This window comes from Hylobates moloch, unplaced genomic scaffold (assembly GCF_009828535.3).
Source record: "Hylobates moloch isolate HMO894 unplaced genomic scaffold, HMol_V3 SCAFFOLD_10, whole genome shotgun sequence".
Classification (NCBI taxonomy): domain Eukaryota; kingdom Metazoa; phylum Chordata; class Mammalia; order Primates; family Hylobatidae; genus Hylobates; species Hylobates moloch.
This window is the reverse complement of record NW_026652285.1, coordinates 108,922,663-108,942,905: the sequence shown is the minus strand read 5'-3', so window position 1 is coordinate 108,942,905 and position 20,243 is coordinate 108,922,663. Positions and strand designations below refer to the sequence as shown.

General features: G+C 67.2%; 3 protein-coding genes across 4 annotated transcripts; all 3 read right to left on the bottom strand.

Moving 5' to 3' along the window:
• Positions 1-788: 788 nt before the first annotated feature.
• Positions 789-9,201, bottom strand: MAMDC4 (MAM domain containing 4). The gene is made up of 27 exons (XM_058445931.1): positions 9,156-9,201; positions 8,385-8,558; positions 8,136-8,309; positions 7,924-8,049; positions 7,687-7,817; positions 7,517-7,601; positions 7,255-7,380; positions 6,930-7,067; positions 6,742-6,830; positions 6,490-6,663; positions 6,263-6,347; positions 5,982-6,170; positions 5,773-5,889; positions 5,475-5,606; positions 4,798-4,914; positions 4,584-4,718; positions 4,327-4,460; positions 4,039-4,258; positions 3,829-3,966; positions 3,530-3,648; positions 3,357-3,447; positions 3,087-3,233; positions 2,780-2,914; positions 2,501-2,628; positions 2,316-2,424; positions 1,547-1,725; positions 789-889 (listed from the first exon to the last, which is right to left on the bottom strand). Exons 1-27 carry the CDS (start codon positions 9,199-9,201, stop codon positions 848-850), a joined length of 3,480 nt encoding a protein of 1,159 aa, XP_058301914.1. The 3' UTR covers positions 789-847.
• Positions 9,202-10,567: 1,366 nt separating this feature from the next.
• On the bottom strand, positions 10,568-12,473 carry PHPT1 (phosphohistidine phosphatase 1). Of its 2 annotated transcripts, none has more exons than XR_009215060.1 (4): positions 12,283-12,473; positions 11,967-12,193; positions 11,037-11,552; positions 10,568-10,842 (listed from the first exon to the last, which is right to left on the bottom strand). XR_009215060.1 is itself a non-coding variant. In XM_032165711.2 (4 exons), the coding sequence occupies exons 2-4, from the start codon at positions 12,124-12,126 to the stop codon at positions 10,750-10,752; spliced, it is 378 nt and encodes a 125-aa protein (XP_032021602.1). In that variant the 5' UTR covers positions 12,127-12,193; positions 12,283-12,466; the 3' UTR covers positions 10,568-10,749. The 2 variants fall into 2 exon arrangements, 1 of the variants encoding a protein (XP_032021602.1); XM_032165711.2 differs by having other exon boundaries at positions 11,428-11,552; positions 12,283-12,466.
• Positions 12,474-12,628: 155 nt separating this feature from the next.
• AJM1 (apical junction component 1 homolog) lies at positions 12,629-20,234 on the bottom strand. Its single transcript, XM_032165689.2, has 4 exons — positions 19,445-20,234; positions 18,915-19,341; positions 17,233-17,316; positions 12,629-17,156 (listed from the first exon to the last, which is right to left on the bottom strand). The coding sequence occupies exon 4, from the start codon at positions 17,095-17,097 to the stop codon at positions 14,167-14,169; it is 2,931 nt and encodes a 976-aa protein (XP_032021580.1). The 5' UTR covers positions 17,098-17,156; positions 17,233-17,316; positions 18,915-19,341; positions 19,445-20,234; the 3' UTR covers positions 12,629-14,166.
• Between the last annotated feature and the right edge of the window lie 9 nt (positions 20,235-20,243).

Below are 20,243 nucleotides of genomic sequence, written 5' to 3'. Positions count from 1 at the left end.
TGGGCAGGAGGGGGGCCTGGCTGCACAGATCTGGGTATCGCTACCCTCCCTGGTGACAGCCACCCACAGCCAGGCCTCAGAGGCCACAAGACCGGGCCCTCACCATGGGGCTGTGCCCGAGTCACCCACATGGAGGAGCAGAGCTCTGGGAGCTGAGGTTAGTGACGTTGACCCTGCGTTAGGACGGCAGTCCTCTGCTGGTGCCCCAGGCCAGGTGACAGCTTCACAGGGTCACTCTCCCACTCAGGCGCAGGGGCCAAAGGGAAGGGCTCAGCCGCAGCCCTGAGGCACCTGGTTACCTGGGCACTGTGACCCACAGCCCCTGGGGCAGCTCAGGCCTGTACCACAGACAGTGGGCCCAGCTGGGGCACTTCTCCCCTCCAGGCCTGCTCCATGCACCCTGTCCCCCAGGGGTCATCTCCTCTGCATGCCCCTGATGCTGTGGGTCAGTTTCACTGTTGTCCTCAATAGACGCAGAGCCCCTAGCTGGTAGGGCCTGCCCCGGCCCTTGTCCTGGGTGGATCTGTGTCCTGATAAGAGAGGGTCCCCTTGTCTCTGGTTCCTGAGCTGCATCCAGAAGCAAGCAGGCGCCCCTAGCACGTCACTTAACACTGCAGCCCCCACCCTCACTGGCTGGTAAAGTGTGGACACACTGACTTCACCCTGGGAGCTTGGGCTGCCCTCATGGGCCAAGGTGTTTATTCACAGAGCAAGAGTCAGCACAGGGCAGGGAACGCCCAGGCCTCAGCATGTCCCAGCCTGGGCAGGGCAGTTGTCCCGGTCCCCGGCTAGGATCTGAACAAGTGCTGGATGTCACGTGAGGAAGCGGGGCCTTGTCTGGCGTGGTCTATGGGTTGCTGGTGACAGAGGCCGGGAGAGTGACACCATCCTAGGAGGAGGAAGAGGAGCTCGCTTGCTTGCTTTTCCTTCCTTCCTTCCTTCCTTCCTTCCTTCCTTCCTTCCCTTTTCCCTCCCTCCCTTCCTTCCTTCCTTCCTTCCTTCCTTCCTTCCTTCCTTCCTTCCTTCCTTCCTTCCTTCCTTCCTCTCTTTCTCTGTTTCCTTTCTTTCCTTTCTTCTTTCTTTCTTTCCTGAGACGGAGTTTCGCTCCTGTCAACCAGGACGGAGTGCAGTGGCACGATCTTGGCTCACTGCAACCCCTGCCTCCCTGGTTCAAGTGATTCTCCTGCCTCAGCCTCCCGAGTAGTTGGGATTACAGGTTCCTGCCACCATACCCAGCTAATTTTTTGTATTTTTAGTAGAGACGGGGTTTCACCATGTTGGGCAGGCTGGTCTCAAACTCCTGACCTCAGGTGATCCACCCACCTCAACCTCCCAAAAGTGCTGGGATTACAGGTGTGAGCCACCGCCCCCGGCCGAGGAGGTGGAGCTTTGACAGTGGCGGCTGGGAGAGGCAGGGCAGGGAGGGCAAGAATGGGCCTTGCAGAGGTGGGGGCTCCTCCCTGGGGGGTTGTGTCCCACCACTGCCCGCCCTCCAGGGTCACAGCTGAGCAGAGGCTCCTGCCCACCCATCCCCAGGGGATCCTACCGCATTGAAAAGGATGTTGTCAAAGCTGGGGGCTGTGGCTTCTGTGTTGCTCTGGAAGGGGCAGCTCCCCCTCTTCTGTAGCCAGCGCCGTCCCCCAAGTCCCAGCAGCACCAGGAGCATGAGCAATAGGAGGGTACTGCCAACCGCAGGTGGCACAGACACGGGTGCGGCTGTGTCCCCTGTGGGCCATAGGGACACGTGAGCCCTCCAAAGCAGCCCTCAGTTCTAGTGTCCGGGTCCAGCCCCCACATCTGAGGCCAAGGAGGAAGCCTGGGGCTGCCTGGTCCCCTCAGCCTCTGCTGGCTCCAGGGGTTCACCCCTATTTCAAAGGCAGAGGGTATTGGTTCTGCTACCACAAGGATGGGGCCTGGCAGGCAGCTGCTGTCTGCAGACTTGGTGGGGCTCATGGCCCAGGCGAGATTCTTTCCCTCACCAAGTGAGAACAGTCGGTGGCTGCCCTGACCCGGCTGGCGGCTCCTCCAGGATGGACCTTGCCCTGGGTGTGGGCACAGGGAGCACAGAGGCCACAGCCAGGCAGGTCAGGCCCCAGAGGCTGCACCCCAGGGAGAGCCCAGCCCAGGCAGCGGCCCCAGGGGTGAGCAGGGCAGAGTGGGGAGGGCACAGGGCCTGGGCCTGGCAGCTCTCTTGTCCTGTCTGGGTGCAGCATGCTCGCAGCTCCTGGGAGCACACGCTGGTAAGCCTGGCAAACCCCAAGCCGGGCTGGCCCCCTGGGCCCTCCTCCGTGCCTCCACTGCAGCCCAGGGCTCACCCGGGCTGGGGGCAGGCTGCTGGCAACGCTGCCCGGCCAGATATTCCACGTCATCCAGGGCAATGGGCCCCAGGGCTGGCTGGCCGCCCAGAGTGGCTTCAAACACGATCTGATGGGGAAGGAAAGGGGTCTGTGTGGGCCCTGGGTGGAGGAGGAGGAGGCTCCTGGCCCACAGCCGACCTCACCTGGAACTCCTTGGTGCTGGCTACCTCCACCTGGGCCTCCAGCCACTGGTGCCGCTGATGCCCGCCTGTGCCCCACACAGCCAGCTGGCCCTGGGCACTGTGCAGCAGCACCTTCAGCTCCCCCTTGTCTGAGAGCAGGACCAGGGTCTGTCAGGCCTGGGGTCCTGGGGCTCCTGCATGCCTAACCAGGGGCGGGCTGGGGAGGCCACCTCCCCACCTCTGCTCCTGGACCCCTGCTGCCCCCATTGCCCAGGCACCCACTGGCCCAGCCGGACTCACAGAAGTGCTCAGGAAAGTCCATGTGGTACCAGAAGCGGAGGCAGGAGGCTGGGGTGGCTGGCAGAAGCTCGCTGCGCAGCCAGGCGGCCCGGCCCCCAGGGCCCAGCACGCCAGTTTCAAAGAAGGCAAAGTGGCCTGGGAACAAGAGGAGGCTGATGCCCAGCTGATGGGCAGAGCCAGCCCTCAGGGCCCGAGCAGAGGCTGGGTGAGCAGGGCCTCCTCTGGATGGGGCATGTACTCTGTGGGTGGGCAGCAGGAGGCCAGGTGGCTATGTGTGCCTCCCCACCTGGCTCCAGTGGGCACGTACCTGCCTCTGTGCCCAGGGTGTGGTCCACACGGGGCTGGGGGTAACGAGAGGGGGTGGCTCCCCCGCCCCAGTCCCAGCTGTATCTGCCCAGGCCGGGCCAGGCCAGGTGGCTCCAGCCACACAGGCCAGACTCAAAATCACAGGAACCTGCAGGACATGGGTGGGTGAGTGGTGCTGCCCCATGGCCCAAGCCCTGGGCACCACCACTACGAAGGGAAAGGGCTAGGCAGGCGCCCCAGAGCAGAGCTGAGGCCACAGCAGGGCTCCCACCTGGCTGAGGGCAGGGCCCGTCCTGGAGGAGCAGATCATCCAGAGCCACGTAGGAGTGTGCCACGTCTGCAGCCACTGCCTCAAACACCACCTGGTGGGTGCAGGGCAGGGCAGCCTCAGCGGGTCCAGGCAGCCCTCGGGGGAGGGGGAGGGGCACCCCACCCTGCACTCACCCTCCAGGCTTGCTTGGCCTGCACATCCACGCTGCCCAGGCGCCAGGCAAGCCCACCGTGGGCACTGAGGCTGAGCACCTGGTGCCTCCCGCTCTCCTCCAGGTAGACCCGCAGGGTGCCTGCCAGCAGGGGCAGCCCAGGTCAGCAGTGGGGAGAGCACCTGCAGGCCCCGGTCTGAGCTCTCAGGCTCCCGGCCTGGCGGGCGCAAGAGGCTCCCCAGTGGCCTCAGCACAAGGCTGGTGGGAACACCAGGCCAAGCTTCCCCGAGCCCCCTGGGGCCCCCTCCCAAAGTCCCTCACCTGGGCTGTGGAGGCTCCCGTGGTACCAGAAGGTCAGACAAGCAGGCTGGGCCAGGGGCCTGTGCTCCTTGGAGGTCAGGGAGGCCGTCTGGCCCCGGGGCAGTGCATCTGGGCTTGTGTCCACCAGCATGTAGTGCCCTGGAGGTGCCAGCATCAGCCTGCCAGCCCCTGGCCAGCCCCTCAATCCCTGCCCCTGCCAGGCCCCCATACCTTGGGCTGTCTCAGTGGTATGGTCTGTTGGGGGGCCCCAGGCAGCATGGCCTGAGGCATTGGCCTGCCGCCTCCAGAGACCCTGGCCTCCAGGGGAGAAGCCGCAGTCCGAGTCCTCAAAGGAGCAGTCATTAGGGGCCCAGCAGGGGCCCGGCCGCACGGCCACATCGTCCAGCGCCATGGTGCCGTGATATCCGTCCCGGAGGCCCTCGAACAGCAGCTGGGGGTGGAGGGTGTCAGCTGGCCAGGGGCCCTGTCCTATCCTCCCACTCGGGTGCCAGGCCTCACCTGGTACTGGGCACGGGAGCCAGGCTGGTGAGAAAGGGTGGCCCAGGCCTCGTGCCAGCGGTTGCCCTGGGTGCCCGACCGCGACCACAGGTGTATCTCCTCCCCTTCCCGTCTCATGGCTAGGCGCAGAGTCCCTGCAGGGAGGGCACCAGTCCATAACTGACCTCTCCCCTGTGCCTCGATGGGTGTCAGAGCGGGGGACTCTGAACCCCCGGAGGCCTCCCCACAGGCCCTGCCCTGCTCCCAGGTCTGCTCACCAATCTGGGGCCCATGGAGGTGGTACCAGAAGCTGAGACACTCCGTGGGCGCTGCTGGCACCTGGGGCCTGGAGAGCAGGTGGGCGCTGTGGCCCCAGGCCAGGGGGTCTGTGGGGTCCAGGAGCACAAAGTGGCCTGCAGGGGCATGGGGCTGTGCTGCAGAGATGCCCCTCTCCCGTCTGAAAGCCACCCCCAGTCTGAGCGCCCATCCTACCTTGGCCTGTGGTGTGGTCATGGTCAGGGCCGCGGCTCTCCACCCAGCGCCAGTGTGTGTCTGAGAGGTGGCCTGGGTACCAGCTGCATGTGTCCCGCTCAAAGTTACAGGAGACCTCTGGGGGTGGGGCCAGGTGGCGTCACACACCTTCCCCCCTCCCCCTCCAGAGCCCTGAGAAGGTGGAAGCTCCAGGGTCCCTGGAGGGGTGTAAGGGGAGCACCCAGGTGGGAGTGAGGATGGGCAGCAGGAACCTCTGTCTCTCTCGGTGGTCACTGTGGGGCTACAGTCCCTCAGGGTCACGTTGTCCACCCCAGCTCCCTGCTGGTCAGGGCCATCCAAGTCCACCAAAGCGACAAACTCCAGCTTCATGGGGTAGGGGGATGAGGAGGACCGTTAGGTCAGGGCCCGCTCCAGTGGAGCTCCCGCCCTGGGCTGCCCTCCTCACCCGGAAGCGCCGGCGGCGGGCGCCTAGAAGGACCTTGTCCACCTTCCAGCTGCCTGCACTGCTGCTCAGGGCCTGCCATGCCAGCTCCCGGTTGCCGTTGTCCACCACAACTAGTGCCAGGAAGCCTGGCCAGCCGGGCAGGGGGCACCATGGGTCACCCAGCCCCAGACCCCTCCCACTGTGCAGGGAGCACCCAGGGGCTGGCCAGGGAGCTTGCGGAGGGTGGCGGTACCTCGGGGCTGACTCTGTAAATAATAAGCCAGGTGGAGTTCACAGCTGGGGCCAGAAGGGCCAAGGAGGGGGGTAAGGACCCGGGCCTCAGCGCTCAGCTGTCCCCAGGCCCTCTGCAGAGACAGGAAGTGCCCTAGGGGAAGAGCAAGGTGCTCAGAGCCTCATCCCTTCCAGGGCCCCACTCTGTCCGTCAGGGATCCCCAATCCAGAGACCCTCTGTAGTGCAGAGGCAGAGCAGAGACCCCTCAGGATGCTGCTCACACCAGGGCGGGGCTTGAGCCTTGGGGCTTGGGCCTCACCAGCAGCAGCTGCACTGGACCCCTGGCCCTCCTGGGCTGAGAGACGCTGCCACTGCAGCCGCCCCACGCTGGCGTCCTCCCAGCCCCCGGCCTCAGGGGACTCAAAGTCTGTGGTGCCTGGAACAGCAACCGGCACTGAATGGCAGAGTCCTCAGCCCGCCCCGGCGCCTCCCCCCTTGGCTGCGCAGCAGGAGGTTGAGCCCCTTTACCGCAGGCCTGCTCGTCCTCGCCCGCTGCGCACTGCTCCTCGAAGTCACACAGTTGTTCCGGGGGCACACACAGGTCCCCGCAGGCGAGATGCCCCCGCTCGCAGGAATCCTGGAGCCGCGAGCTGGGCGGCAGGGGCTGGGGGGCTGGGGCCCAGGGCCCAGGAGGCAGCGGCTGCAGGGTGGACACCTCTGTGGGGGCAGAACTGGTGTCAGGTGGCAGGGATGGGGAGTGCTGTGCCTCTCCAGGGCAAGGCAGGGTAGGGCAGAGTCAGCAGGCTCACCGGAGACTGGTCTGCAGTGGTCCGACAGGATGAGGTCGTCCAGACCCACGACACCCCCCGGGCCTGTCTGCCCGGTCAGGAGGATCTGAGGGCAGAGGGGTTCAGGGGGTGCCCAGCCTATTTCCCCCTGGGGTCTGGTCTTGTCCACCTGCAGCGGGTACCTTGTGGATTCCCCTCCCCTGCCCACAGCGCGGCTCCCCAGACCCCACCCTCTTGCTGTTCCCTACCTGGAAGGGGTGGGCGCTCTGGATGTCAACACGGTCTCGGACCCAGGCAGTCCCCAGCTCCCCTCGGCGCCTCCGCAGCAGGACGGGGGCCTGGGGGGCGCTGGGCCCCAGAGTCTGCAGGAACAGCTGGAGGCAGCCAGCCTCAGATCCATGCAGGTAGTGATAGAAGACCAGCTGTGGAACCAAGAGCTGGCTGGGGGCCCTGCACCAGGGCAGCCAGCACGGAGGCCCTGTGAGCCCCACCCATCTCACCGAGCAGTTGGAGGTGCCTGAGGCTTGGAATTCGGGGCTGGAGAGTATAGCAGGGGTGCCAGGCTCGGCCACGGAGACCAGGAAGGAGCCTGTGGGAAAGGATGGGAGTGGGCCAGGGCCGCTGGGCTGTGGCCGCTGGGCTGTGGCCGCGTAGGCAGGGCCTGGGCCGGGTCCTGTGTGGGCCTCACCCTGTGCACTGTTCCGGCTGTGGTCACGGCGTGGCCAGGAGGGGCGCTCGGGACCACCAGCGCTGTGGTTCTGGGACCAGCCTTCCGAGCGGTTCCATGGACCCAGGCCTGTCTCAAAGTCGGTGGCTATGTGGCGGCCTAGGGCAGGAGGTGGGCGTGTCAGGGCCACCAGGCAGTGCTTCCTGAAGCCGTATGGCCCCAGCTCCAGGGTGGTCCTGGCAACCACACCCCCAGAAGGACCATCCAAGGATCCAAGGTGCCCCCTCCTGGATGAGTGCCATGGCCCCCACCGAGGCGTCCAGTCTCCCAGCCTCTCTGGCCTCACCACAGGTGAGTGGGTTCTCATCAGACTGGTCCCCGCAGTTGTCTTCCGCGTCGCACAGCTGCTGGGGCTCCACACAGACCTTGTTCTGGCAGTGGTGGTGTCCCAGGGGACAGCTGGCCTGGGGGGCTGGGTGGGGCAGGGTTAACCCTTCACCGAGGCCCCAGGAGTGGGAGAGCACTCGGGGGCAGACAGGGTCTGAGCACGGGGGAGTGGGCAGGCAGGGGCCCTCCCGGGGGTGGAACAGGAAGAGGCAGTGCCTTACTGGGCAGACCACAGTCCCAGAACTCTAGGTCATCTAGAGCCACAGCGCCCCTGTGGGTGGCATTTCGGGTGGCAGAGAAGGTCACCTGAAGAGAACAGGTCCTCAGGACCTAAGTCAGGGCCCAGACCCCCCCACCAAGGCCCCCACTTGTCCAGACCCTCCCAGCTCACTCGGAAGTCACCCCGAATGCGGCCTGTGGTCACTGCCAACTCCTGCCAGCCAGGGCCCCAGGGCCCTGTGCTCTGCCACAGGGTCAGGGTCTCTGCGCCATGGGTCAGCTCCAGCCGCAGCTCAGCCACATCTGCAATGTCAGGGGTCCCAGGGCAGCTGTGGCCCTGCTCGTCCTCAGCTGCCCGCCCACCCTCCCCTTGGGCACCCCCCATGAGCCTTGGGGGTCTAGGGTGCACCTCCAGAGGCCGCGTGGTACCAGAGCCTCAGCTTGCAGGAGGAGGCTGCCTCTCGCAGGGTTGGTGAGCGCAGGGCTGCGGTGGATGCCTCTTTCCCTCGGTGGGTTCCAACGGCCATGTACCAGCCTGGCCCAGGTGAGAGGTCAGGAGACAGGGGAGGGAGCAAGGAGGGTGGTGGGACAGGGGTGCACAGAGATTCGCCCTGGTCTCACCCAAGTCGGTGCCCAGTGTGTGGTCTGAGTGAGGCCCAGGACCCTCCAGTGCGGCCCCCGCCCTGTCTCGGAGCCAGCTGTAGCCTGAGGTGCTAATGTCCCGCCAGCCGCAGGGGTCCTGCTCGAAGTCGCAGGTGAAGGGGGTGCCCAGGGTGGGCCAGGCCCCATGGTAACCTGGGAGAGTGGGTGGTCAGGTGTGTGCCAGACCTGCTCGCACTGGCCCTGCCCGCCCATCTGGCCTTGGCTCACCACACTGGGCCTCATCTGAGCAGTCCCTGCAGTCACACAGGAAGTTGCACACAGCCTGGCCGGGGCTCCTGCAGTGGTTGGGGACCCAGGCCCAGCCTGAGGACCCTGCTGCTGAGAGGTTGACAGCCAGGTGGCCTGGGGGCAGGGTGACCAGCCATCCCAGCCTGCCTAGGACTATTCAGTTTTAGCACTGGACATCTTTTGTTCAGGGAAGCCCCTCAGACCAGGAGATGGGGCAGGGAGGGGCCGGGACCCACAGAGAACTCCCACCCGGCTCAGGTCCAAGCATAGCACGTTCCTGTTTCCAGCCGTGAAGAGGCTGGGGAGTGGGGCCTGGGCATGCGCAGGGATGAGGACCCAACCATGGGGCACCCCCATAAAGGTAGCAGGAACCCAGCATGCCCAGCAGGGAACTGGGCACTGGGAGGGCAACCCCCAATGGGAGATATTGATGGGCGGCCCAGGGCCCCCCACAGGCTCCACCTAGTCCAAGTGTGGCAGACGAAGGCTGGCAGAGCTGGGGGCACCTCCTGAGCTCTCTTGTCCCAGACTGGGAGGGGAGTCTTGCCTCTTCCTTTGCTTGGCAGACCCGAGGACCCCATGGGCTGATTCCGGGTCACCCCCCTTGCAGGCCGGCCAAGGAGTACCTTGTAACCCTCCTTCCCTTTGGGGCTCAGGAGTCAGCCCTGGTGCCCGTCACTGCCACACAGATGGTAGGCTCAGAAGCCAGGGCCCCTGGTCCTGCTTCAGGAGTGGGACCAGACTACTTACCCAGCAACAGGACCAAGGCGGGCAGCAGGTGGCTGGGCAGAGGCATGGTTGGGCCAGAGGGAGCAGTGCGGCCACACAGGGTGCCTGGGAAGTTCTGTGCGCTTATCAGCCTGCGCTGGCCCCACACGCTGACTCTGCTGTTAAGTGGAGGGCCCCTCGGCCCGGCCCCACCCAGTGCTGACAGTGCCAAGCATGGGCCATGAAAGCGGCCCCAGGAGGGGGCCTCTGACCCAGGGTCAGCTCCCACCTGCCCGGCTCCCTCAGACACAAGGTCAGCTCTTCCACCCTGCCCTGCCCTGCCTGGTGAAGGGGAGGCTCCCATTGGAATGGGGAGGGACCCAGACACCCCACCAGGATTCTGCTCGGCAGTGTGGGGTGGGCAGAGGCCACCATGGCCTCTCACTGTGCCTCTGGCAATAGCCTGGTGCTGGCCAAGGTCAGGACTCAACCAGCCCAGTAGCTGCAGGAGTCCAGCACGTGCACCAGAGCTGGTCCCTGCGTTCTCAGCCGCAGGGAACCTGCCTGTAAGTCAGGCTATGGAGGATCACCCCGTCATTCATTAGTTCTGAGCAGCCAGGTGCTGTCCGGTGCCAGGCACAGGGTCCCTAGGAGCCCAGAAGCTTCGGTTCCTCATGAAACAGCCCCATGCTTGGGGCATGGTCTTTGGGGCTGGGGAAGGGTGTGGCATTTGGAGTCAGGCCCTGTTTGTGATTTCCCACAGTGTGACCTCGGAGCTTGTGTCACTGAGCCTCAGTGTCCCGGTCTATAAAATATGGTCATGACAGTGCCCGTCTGGAGAGGCTGGCCGGAGGACCAGTGAGCTGACAAAGGCGGGGGTGCCCTGTGTACAACCAGTCCTGGCCCCCAGGGTGCCCCTGCACCACCCCATCGAGTCCCACTGTGTATGGGGCTTCCCAGGGCAAGGCCTGAACCCATATCCTGCCCACAGCCCTGCCAGGTGCAAGAGGGACCTGGGAGGGGCCTCCAGGGTCAATGTGAACCTGTGGGGTAGGTGCAGCTGTAGGACCTGACCCTGGATACTGGCAGGTCCCATGGGGCTGGTCATGGAAGGAGCCTCAGGGCAGACAGGACACTGGGGAGCCCTGGGATGGGCTCACAGGAGGGAGCACTGGTGGGCGCCCCAGGTCTTGGCCAGCCCGAGGGACCAGGCCCTGACTCCTTTCACAAGGGCTTGCCCGGCCTCCTCCAAGATGCCCTGGAGGACGATGGCCGTGGGAAGAGCAATCAGGCCATCAGCAGGGCCCCTTTACCAGACCCCAAAGGGCTGAGTGTGCACGGCCACTCCCTGGGGCCCCTCCTGTGTTCCCCCACCCACCTGCTTTAGTTAGGGTCTGGGGGGCCCTGGAGGTGGTGACGCACAGTTCGGGAAGCCAAGGACAGAGTTCAGAGACTGGCAGGTGTGGCAACACGTTTAATTCTGTGGCCAGGCTAGCCTGTCTCCAAGGCCTGGTGGACAGCACGTCATCAGGGGCTGCCGCAAGAGCAGGCAGGGCCAGCCCCGCAGGAGGAGTGCAGGCAAAGGTGGGGGCTCCAAAGTGGCTGCTGGAGGCAGCAGGCCCCGGGCTGGGAGTGCTCAGTAGCCGTCGTTAGCCCAGGTGACCTCGTAGTCGGGGTACTTGGCTTTGATTTTCTCAGTTGAAATGGCGTGCTGGGCAGGACCATAGGCCTGGAGAGAGAAGACGCCTGCTGGCACCACTTAGACCCTTCGACCCCATGCCCTGGCTCTGAGCATCCAGCCACCAGCCACACCAGGAGTGAGAGTGGGAAAGGGACAGGCAGTGCCTGGGGGCGGCAAACCCACCATCCCGACCGCCCTTGGGGGCTCCCCTGGGGAGAGGCGACCTCCACAGGCAAGCAAACCTTGATGGTGGATCCTGCGGCCTGAGGCGCCCAGAGGGACGCACGTGGGTCTCATCTGCTGGTGGTTTTTGTGAAGCGCACAGGCGGGGACTCTGAGCTCCACCCAGGTACTGATCGCCTCTGGGGGGCCCAGCAAGGCCTCCCAGGGCAGGGAGAGGAGACGGCCGGCCATGTCTGGGGGTCTCCGTCCCACCCCTCAGGTCTGGCATGTGCTCCATGGGGGAATGCAGGAACACAATGGGCCCTGGAGGGAGGGCTCTGCCGCCGACACTGGGAGAACCCCGGGAAGTCTGCGTGCTCAGCTGGGGCCACGGGTCAGGGCAGCAGGCTCAGGTGGGCCTTGAAGCTGGTACTGGGGCCTCCAGCAGGGCGGGACGGGGCTGTGGCTTACCATGGAGTAGCCGTACACGTGAATCTTCTTGTCCTGACTCTGGTGGGAGATGCGCCCGCCGCCCAGACACTCACAGTCACAGCCCTGCTTCTGCATGTCGCCCGACACTTTGTCGTAGATGTCCGCTGGGATGGGAGGGCGACCTCAGGACGTGCCCTGGCCGCCCTTGGAGGCCGCGGGAGGAACTCCCAGCCGAAGGGGTCTGAAATCCCAGCTCTGAACAGCCCCTTCCCCAGGGGAGACGAAGCCCCTTGACGCTGGGACAGGGGATGAGAGGAGGGTGGAACCGGGGCAGGCGCGCGGACTGGGAGACTGTTGGGGAGGGTCAGGCCGTGTCACGCCCTTCCCGCCCAGGACCTCAGCCTGGGTTAAACCTAGCAGGGGCAGGGCTCGGAGCAGAACGCAGTCCGCTATGGCCCGCAGCCCCGCCCCCGTCCCGCCAGCCCCGCCCCCGTCCCGCCAGCCCCGCCCCCGCCTCGCCAGCCCCGCCCCCGCCTCGCCAGGAGCGCCCCCGGCACGCCGGCAGGTCCCGCCCTCACCATGGTACTCAGCCCACTTGTAGCCGCGCACGATCTCCTTGCTCTCTGCAGCCGGAGCCCCGGAGCGCGGAGCCGAGTGGACTCGGATCAGCACATACTTGAAGACGCCGTCGGAGTCGATGTCCACATCAGGAATGTGAGCGAGGTCCGCCGCCGCCATGTTCCTTGTCCCGGAGTCCCCTCCTCCCACCCGACCCGGCGGCCGCTTGTACTGCGGGAGGCGGGCTCTGCGAGAGGACGACCAGTCCCGTCAGGGAATGCTTCCCAAGGCCCAGCGCCTCAGCCAATTGTACCGCCGACCGAGGCACGTACTGACCAATCGCAATCCAGTTCCTTGCCGCCCTGCGGCTCCGCCAGCCCCGCTTAAAGGAAACGTGGAACCGGGAATGGGTGGTGATTAAATCCAGCCAACAGAAAAGTTCCTGTCCAGCGGGGTCTGGTGGCACCCTTGGAACGGGGCAGTTAGGCGGCCCGCGAGGCTGGGGCAAGGAGGGAAGCCTGAGGGACGTGCCAGCCGTGACCTCCTGTCCTGCACGTGGTCCGAAGACCACCCTCCCCTCTCCACCGCCCGAAGGCCTCCCCCTCTGCCCTCTCCACCGCCCGAAGGCCTCCCCCTCTGCCCTCCCCACCGCCCGAAGGCCTCCCCCTCTACCCTCTCCACCACCCGAAGGCCTCCCCGCTCCCATCCCCACCGACCGAAGGCTTCCGTCCCCAACCCTACTACCCGTACAAGGAGGCAACAGCAGCCGCTACATTCAAGTTCTATTTTACTTGGTTCGAAAGCTCTTGCACCCTGGAAATTATTCCGGTCCAGGGGCGTTCCTGGCCGGCCCTCAGGGGTGGGGCCGAATGCAGAGGCCCTGGGGTGGGGGGCGCGGCGGCGGGTGGGCAAGCGGGACGCCTGGCCGGTGCAGACGCGCGGGGACGAGGTGGGCGCGCCGAGTGCGAAAGCAGGAGCGGAGGCGGGGATGCCCAATTTCTCTCACTTGGTGCCTCCTCTCCTGGCTCCGAAGTAGGGTTGGGGTCTCCAGGAGGGCCCTTGCGTTTGGCCTCCACCCCTCTCCCGGATACCCCACCCTCCAGAGAGCCCCGGGCGCTGACCAAGGTGCACTTGGGGGGCAGGTGGAGGCCGGGCCGCCGGGCTTGCGCCTCTAAGCCCGCAGTACGGGGTGCGGCCACAGCGGGTGTGCGGGGACTTCTCGGGACAGGTCAAGCCCCTCGGGTGGGCCTCCACGCTTACCAACTAGTTCGCTCCCTCACCTGCTCGCACCACGCTTTGCCCTCCAGGCTCCCACCTGGGAACGCCCCCTGTCCCTTGGTCCTTCCTCTCCTAGCCAGGTGTCAGCTCTGGCCAGGCTCACGTGCTCTGCTTCCTCTGTCCAGGTCCCCTGCCCCTTCGGCTGGGAGACTTGCATATCGGCCTGAAGACCTCCCTGCGGCTTTTCCCAGCTCCTGCAGGGCCCAGACTGCGACGGCTGGAGGCGAAGGGACGGCAGGGCGCGTGGCGTGGTTACTGTGCTGGCTCCGACCAGCGGGAACGCACCGCGCACCGTCGGCCCTGCCCACCGCCTCGCCGGGACGCGCTCGTGCACACGGACGCACAGAGATCGACCAGGATGTTCTCCAGAGAGGAGGTACCACAGCCGCGGGAGGCGGGGCGGGGCGTGTTTAAAGTGACAAACTGGGCTTTGGTTACGTCAGGCTCCTGGACAAGGGGAAACCGGAGTCGGGCGGGCTCCAGCGAGAGCCCCGCGGACCGACGGGCACCGGATCTGTACGGGTGGGGTCTGTGCAGTAGTGACCCCTCCGAGTGAAGGCAGAGCTGGGCGGTCCTCAGGCCCACCCCGCCTCCCAGCGGGGAGCACCGAGGGCGAGGACCGGCTTCTTCTGGGGATCCTCGAGGGCGAGCTGGGAGAGGGAGGAGACCCGCAGGAGGGAGAGGGGTTGCTGGGGGTGGGAAGGCTAAGGGCCGGTGAGGAACACTACGGGGGCGAAGGGCCGGCGCGTTGGGGCCTGGGCGGAGCTGGAGGCTGTACTGAGCGGAGCTTGGAGGGCTGGGGAATTCGAGGCGGAGCCTAGAAGAAGTCGGGGTGGGGCCCTGGCGGGGCTCGGGGACGGCCCTGGATGGGCCGGGCGGGGCCTGAGTGGGCAGGACAGGGTTCGGGCCAGCGCGTGGGCTAGGCCTGGTGGGCCCGGCGCCTCACATGATGTCGTCCAGCAGGTTGGCGCTGGCCACCCAGTCGAGCGCGCGCGGTTCGGAGGCAGCCATGATCATGCACATGAAGGGGCGGCCGGTGCGCCGGTCCGTGGGGTAGATGGTGGTGGGCGTGAAGCGCCTGTTGGCCTCGACGAACTCGCAAAGCTGCTCGTAGACGCGTGGGAACTCGTGGCGCAGGAAGACGCCGCGCAGCCGCAGTTCGCGCTGGATGTGGATGAAGGCCACCTCGCGCGCGCGCCGGCCCGCCTCGCCGTCCTGATCCAGGCCCGCCGTGCCCGGCGGTGGCGTCAGGATCAGCGTCTCCATGTCGGGCTCGCGGCTCCGCGCCGGGGGCGGCCGCGCGGGGCTGCCGGCAGCCAGCGCTACCTTGGCGAACTTGCGCACTGTTGGCCCGTGGCTGCGTGGCGCTGGCGCGGGCAGGGCGGGTGTCCCCGGGGGCGCGGTGCCGGGTCCCACGGCCACGGACACGCTGAGCAGGAAGCACTCTGCCGGCTCGTAGAGGCGCCCAGCGGCCGCCAGCTCGCGCGCGTAGCTGCCCAGGGGCGCCGCGTGTGTGGCCAGCTCACGCAGCGATAGGTAGGTGGGGGATAGCAGCAGCCCCTCCAGGCCAAAGCGCAGGAAGTTGTCGGCCGAGCCTGGACTTGGGAAGCCCAGGAAGAGCACGCCGCGGCCGCGCGACAGGAAGCCGACACGAGCGATGCGCGAGAATGCGCGGTGCACCGGGCCGCTGTCGCGGCAAAACTGCAGCACGTGGCGGCACACGCTGCCCACGCGGCCGTACACGCAGCGCGCCTTGTGGGCGTCCCAGTCCTCGCGGCGGCACAGGCGCGAGCAGTAGTAGGTGTAGCAGCTGTGGCAGGACTTGAAGTAGAGGCAGGCGTTGAACATGGTCTCGGTACGCCGGCAGCGCGCATTGGAGCAAGTCATCAGGTCGTCTTCGTCGGCGCTGGGTTCGGGGGACGCGTCGGCCGCCTCTCCCGGGGCCGCGGGCTCCTCTGCGCTGCCGGCCGAGGCGGGGGGCGAGCGTGGCGGCGCCAGCGCGGGGGCCCCGGAGCCCGCGGGCCGCGAGTCCAGCAGTCGGCGCAGTTGGGGGCCCAGGCAGTCGGCCGCGGGCTCTGAGGCCTGGCCGGCGGCGGGTCGCGAGTCGATGACCAGGTCCGTGATGAGCTCGTCCAGCTGCTCCAGGCTCCGCTGGCGGCCAGAGGTGGGGCCGTCGGGGGCCGCGTGGGGAGGTGGCCGCGTGCGGCCCCCGGGCAACTCCCAGGCCCTGGCGCTCGGGCGCTCGGTGGCGCGCAGGTCATTGTCAGTGATGGTGATCTCGGGCGTCACGTACCAGTTGCGGCCCAGGCCCTCGCCCGCGCGGCCCTTCTCCGTCAGCGACGTCTCGGACAGGGACAGTGCGGCGTAGCGTCTGGGCGAGGTGGACAGGTTCACGACGACGGGCGGGCGCCGGCCTTCGGGGGACACGCCTCGCGGCTCCCGCACCTCGCGCCCCAGCAGGTTCTCGTAGCTGCGGCCGCGGCCCAACGGGTCTTCGCGGCGCGGCCCCGGGGCCAGAATGTTGTCCCAGGAGCGCGAGTAGTGGCGGCTGTCGGTGGCCAGCCGGGGCGGACTGGTGCCGGTACCGCCGTGCCAGGAGGCGAGCAACGGGTCGGGGTCAGAGGGCGGCACCACTTGCAGGGTGCGGTAGGGTCGCGGGCCCCAGTCCACCCAGGCCGGGCTGCTGCGCGGGTGCGGGTACGTCCGAGCCAGGACGTCGCGCTGGCGGTACCTTCCGAGGTTCTCCGTGTAAAAGGGGCGGGCGGTGGAGTGGGCCCGGGGCTCCTCGGGGACATAGCGGGGCCCGTACGGCAGGCCGTAGGCTCGGGGAGCCTCCCCATAGTAGGAGCGGGAGGGCGGTTCCTGGATTGGGAAGGTGCGCACCTCTCCTGCGTAGTAACCGCCCATGCGCCTTGGACTGGGCCCTGGGAGCTCCTCGGACGGATAGGGCCTGGGGCAGTAGGCGTCGAAGGTTGGGCCGGGACTGGCCGCAAAGCTGCCCCGGAAGCCTTGGGGCTCCTCTGTATAGAAGAACTGGGTGGGGCCCGGCGGGGTGGTGAAGGGCAGACTGCGGCGCTCGGCGTAGTCCCGGGGCCCAGGCAGGGGCCCGTCGCAGTAGAACGCCCGGGGATCCGCACAGTATGAGTCGCTGGGCGTCGGGGTGCGCGACAGCGCCATATGGCGGGGCCCGGGCACCGTGAGGCCGTGGAACTGCGGGGCGGGGCGGGCCCAGGGCGCGGCCTCGGCGGGCCCGCAGGACCGCGAGCCCCGGGCGGCGTGCTGGAGCACCGCGTCGTCTGGCTTGATGTCCAGGCGGCAGCGCACGTGGGGGGCGGGACCCGCGGGTGGCTCGGGCGGTGCGCAGCGGCCCGCGGCGGCGCACAGGGGCGCGATGCCGCCGGGGCCGCCCCGCTGCGGCTGCAACTTGATGGGATGTAGCTCGTTGGCAAGGGCGCGGAGCGCCGGGTACGTGGGCTCCCGGCGCGGCGATGCCTCGGCCCGCGCCGCACGCTGGGCCTCCCGCCCTCGGCGGGGCAACACCGGCGGCGAGGCGGGCGCGGGCGTCAGGCCCGGGGGTGCGCGGGGCGCGCTCTTGGAGCGGGCGCGGCGGCGTGGCTCGGCCTCGCGGGTCCGGGCGCGCGGCACAGCGGGCTCCGGGGGCGGTGGCTCCGGCAGGGTCTCCATGGCCGGCCCGTCCAGCGCCTCCAGAAAGTCGAAGCTGCGGCAGTGGCGCTTGTTGAAAGGCGCGGGCTCAGCAGGCCGGGCCACGGATCGCTCACATGGCGAGCGCTTGGACGCGGGTCCCGGGGTCGCCACCTTGATGTCCTGGTACACGGTCGACACCAGCAGGTCCGGAGGGTCCGTACGGGTCATCTTAAAAGAGGTCCCCAGGCTGGCGGCTCCAGCTCACACTGCCTTGCGGGGCTTTTGCCCTGGGGGGAGACGCGGGTCAGGGCGGCCCCCTCCGCAGCCCAGGCCCCGCTACTCCCCTACGCTGGCCCGGCTTACCTGGGGCGCAGCGGGCGGAGCAGCCCTGGCTGCGGGCCTGGGCCGAGAACGCGGGCGCTTCCTCCATGCCGGGGTCAGAAGCACCTGCGGGAGGAACCCAGCTGTGCAGGCGCCCATCCTGCCCCTCCCCCGTCCTCTCCCTGCGATGGGGCGGGCGGGCCAGAAAGGCTTAGCCGTGGCTGTGGTTCCCGCGGCAGGAGCTCCTGCGTGAAGCTCCAGGGCCTCCCCTCCCCCGACTAGTGACGGCGGGGCCGGCTCGGGTGGACCCCTTTCCGGGTGGGGTAGGGGAGTGGGGGCGTGGTCCTGGGGCTGCGCCCTCTGGTGTCCGCAACTGGAAGGACGGGCCGCATTTGGGCCTTATTTATAGGTGTTGCCCCAGGAGACCTCAGTGACTGCGCCCCCGGCACAGCGCCCACTGCAGAGCGACCCCTCCGATCGCGCACAGTCGAAGGCGAGTCCCTGGGCCTCAGCCTTAGCCAGCTCTGCACCAAGTGGGTGACACCAACCACCCCACCTGCTGCCCAGGCCGAGCACAGAGCTCCGCCCCCAGCACTGCAAGGACCCACGCCTAGGTGCCCTCAACTTGCCGTGAGCCCCAGGCCAGAAAAATGCCCCCAGAGAGCATACCTGGGTCCTAAATCTCCCTTTCCTTTGCCGACACCTTTTCTGACCCCAAGTATCTTTGGGTGGTTGAAACAAGGCCCCAGCTTTGTGTAAACGCACAGGACATCCCCCTAGGGTTTGCACGGCATCCCAAGCCATCCAGCCACGAGCTCGTGGCAGCCCCTCTCCTCTGAGCTGCGCAGCAGGCCCGGAAGCTGCCCACTGGGGGTGGGCAGGGCGGAGGGTGGGGGAAGCCCCACTGCTTTGCAGGAGAGGGCCCTCCCCATTTCGCTCAGAAGGTTCCATGGAAACCTGCGTTTCTTAGGCCTCCACGCTACAGGCTGGCCAGGGTTCAGATGTGGGCTGCCAACCCTTCTGTGGTCCCAGAGCCAGCTGGGGGGCGCGTCATAGAGTGGCCACAGGCCTGGCCTCTGCACACCCAACACCTGGTCTGGGGGGTCTGCCCCAGAGTGAGCTGGGGAAAGCGGGTACCTGGCCAGGCCCCTTGCAGGGCAGAATCTCAGGTGGATGGGCCTCTCGGGGTCTGGCCGGGTCCCCCCTCTGTGTCCCAGGTGTGCAGGGGCTTCCTGCTGGCAGGGCTGTTTTTCTGGGTCAGGGCCACGAGTCCCAGGCCTTGTGTCCATCCCAGCCTCCCCCGCCCACCCCATCTCCCCCCTCCACCCCACCCGTGGCAGGACTGTCTACCCTCCTGCTCCCTCTTTCATGCTAAGCTCAAGGCTAGGCCGGAATCTGGCCGGATGACAGGGTGTGAGGCTCCACCCCAGGGAGGTGACAGTCGGCCTTGCTGGCTGTGGCTGTCGGTGACACCCCCTCCCGTGGGGATGGGGGTGGGGTCAGCCCTCTCCTGGGCCCAAGGCCTTCTGGAGCCCACGGAGATGGCTGGCAGCCTTCCCCACCTCCCAGCCCTGCCTTGCCTTGCCCTGGCTGGGAGCGGCCCTTCAAGGGATACAGCCGGTGTTGCCTGGGGGCGGGGACTCCCCATCCTTTCGGCCGCCCTAAGGCAGCCTCCCCCGCCCGTGACAGTGACACACTCAACAACTCGGCCCCTAGCCCCTTACCTGGGTGCTGCTCCGGCTGTGCCCCGGTGGGCCGTGCCACCCCCAGGTCGGCTCCTCTGTGTCCCCGGCACTGCTGCGTCCCCAGCACCGGCAGAAGCTTCCAGGCAGCAGCGCGGATCCTGGCCTGGCTGCTCAGTGCTGCCCCCGATGGCAGCTGAAGGGGCTGTACTTAAAGGGGCCGCACCCAGTGGGGGCTGCACCGTGGAGCTGGGGATGGTGAGCTGCACTGGCTCCAGTTTGGGGCTGTGCAGAGCACAGGGTCCCTGCAGCACCCCCAAGACACAGACCTCAGTGTCTAAACAGGAGCTCTGTGGCCCGGAGCAGCCTGCCAGTCCCGCCAGTGTCACCCCAACACACTTGCCTGAGAGGAGGGGCCCAAGCCCTGGGCTGCAGAGATTGGTCAGGGGCATCTTGGAATTCGCATCTCCTGTCGGGCGAGGCAGGAGCAGATGGGCTACTCTCTGCCCCACTGGCCTCTCCCCAAGCCCTATCGGCTTCAAGGCTGCCAATGCCAAAATCTTGGCGGGTACCTGGGTCCAGATGGCCCCTGCAGCCTCGTGTCCTCAGGATGCCATCCTCTCTGGGTGAGGCCACTCCTGCATCCGGTGTCCCTGCCAGCCTGGGAAGGCCTGCACATGACATACCATACCTGCCTGGTAATGTCCTCGTCCCACTCTGCCAGCCCCTTCCCAAGGCATTGGGCCTGGAAACGTTCTAGCTTGGCAGAGGAGTGGGGAGCCGATGCCCTTGGCTCTGAAGGGCAGGACCTACCCCATTCTGTGCCGTTCAAAGCAGGGCCCACTGAAACCCCAACATAGCCGTCCATGGTGCGATCCTGGCAAGTTCACGTACTGTTGACCCATCCCCACACCAGGGGAACCCCTGAACCCAGCCCTGACCTCATGGGCTGTGGGCTAAGGGGCCAGGCTAAGCTTGCTGTGGGCCACAGAACCTGCTCAGGGACTGCAGTGATTGCCCCACACCCTGGGGCCACAAAGCTCCCAGGCACAGGAGCCTCCAGCTTGGCCACCTCCTCCCCTTCACTGGCATGCTCTTCCTGCCCGCCCCGCAGGGTTCTCATGGCAACAGTAGCTGTGGGGGTGGAGGCTGGGCGCTGCTGACAGCTGGAGGGGGCAGGGGCCTGAAGGCGGGGGGGCAGGGCTGCAGGCGGCTGCCTGGGAGTCTTGCAGAGTGGATTTCCACCTCCTGGGGCTGAGGTCCCCAAGTGTGCTGGGTGCAGCTGCTGAGCCCTGGCACAAGTGGGCTGGGATGTGCCCAGGGTGTGGCCAGACTTGGTGGGACTTTCCTCACCACTGCTGGGCAGCCTCC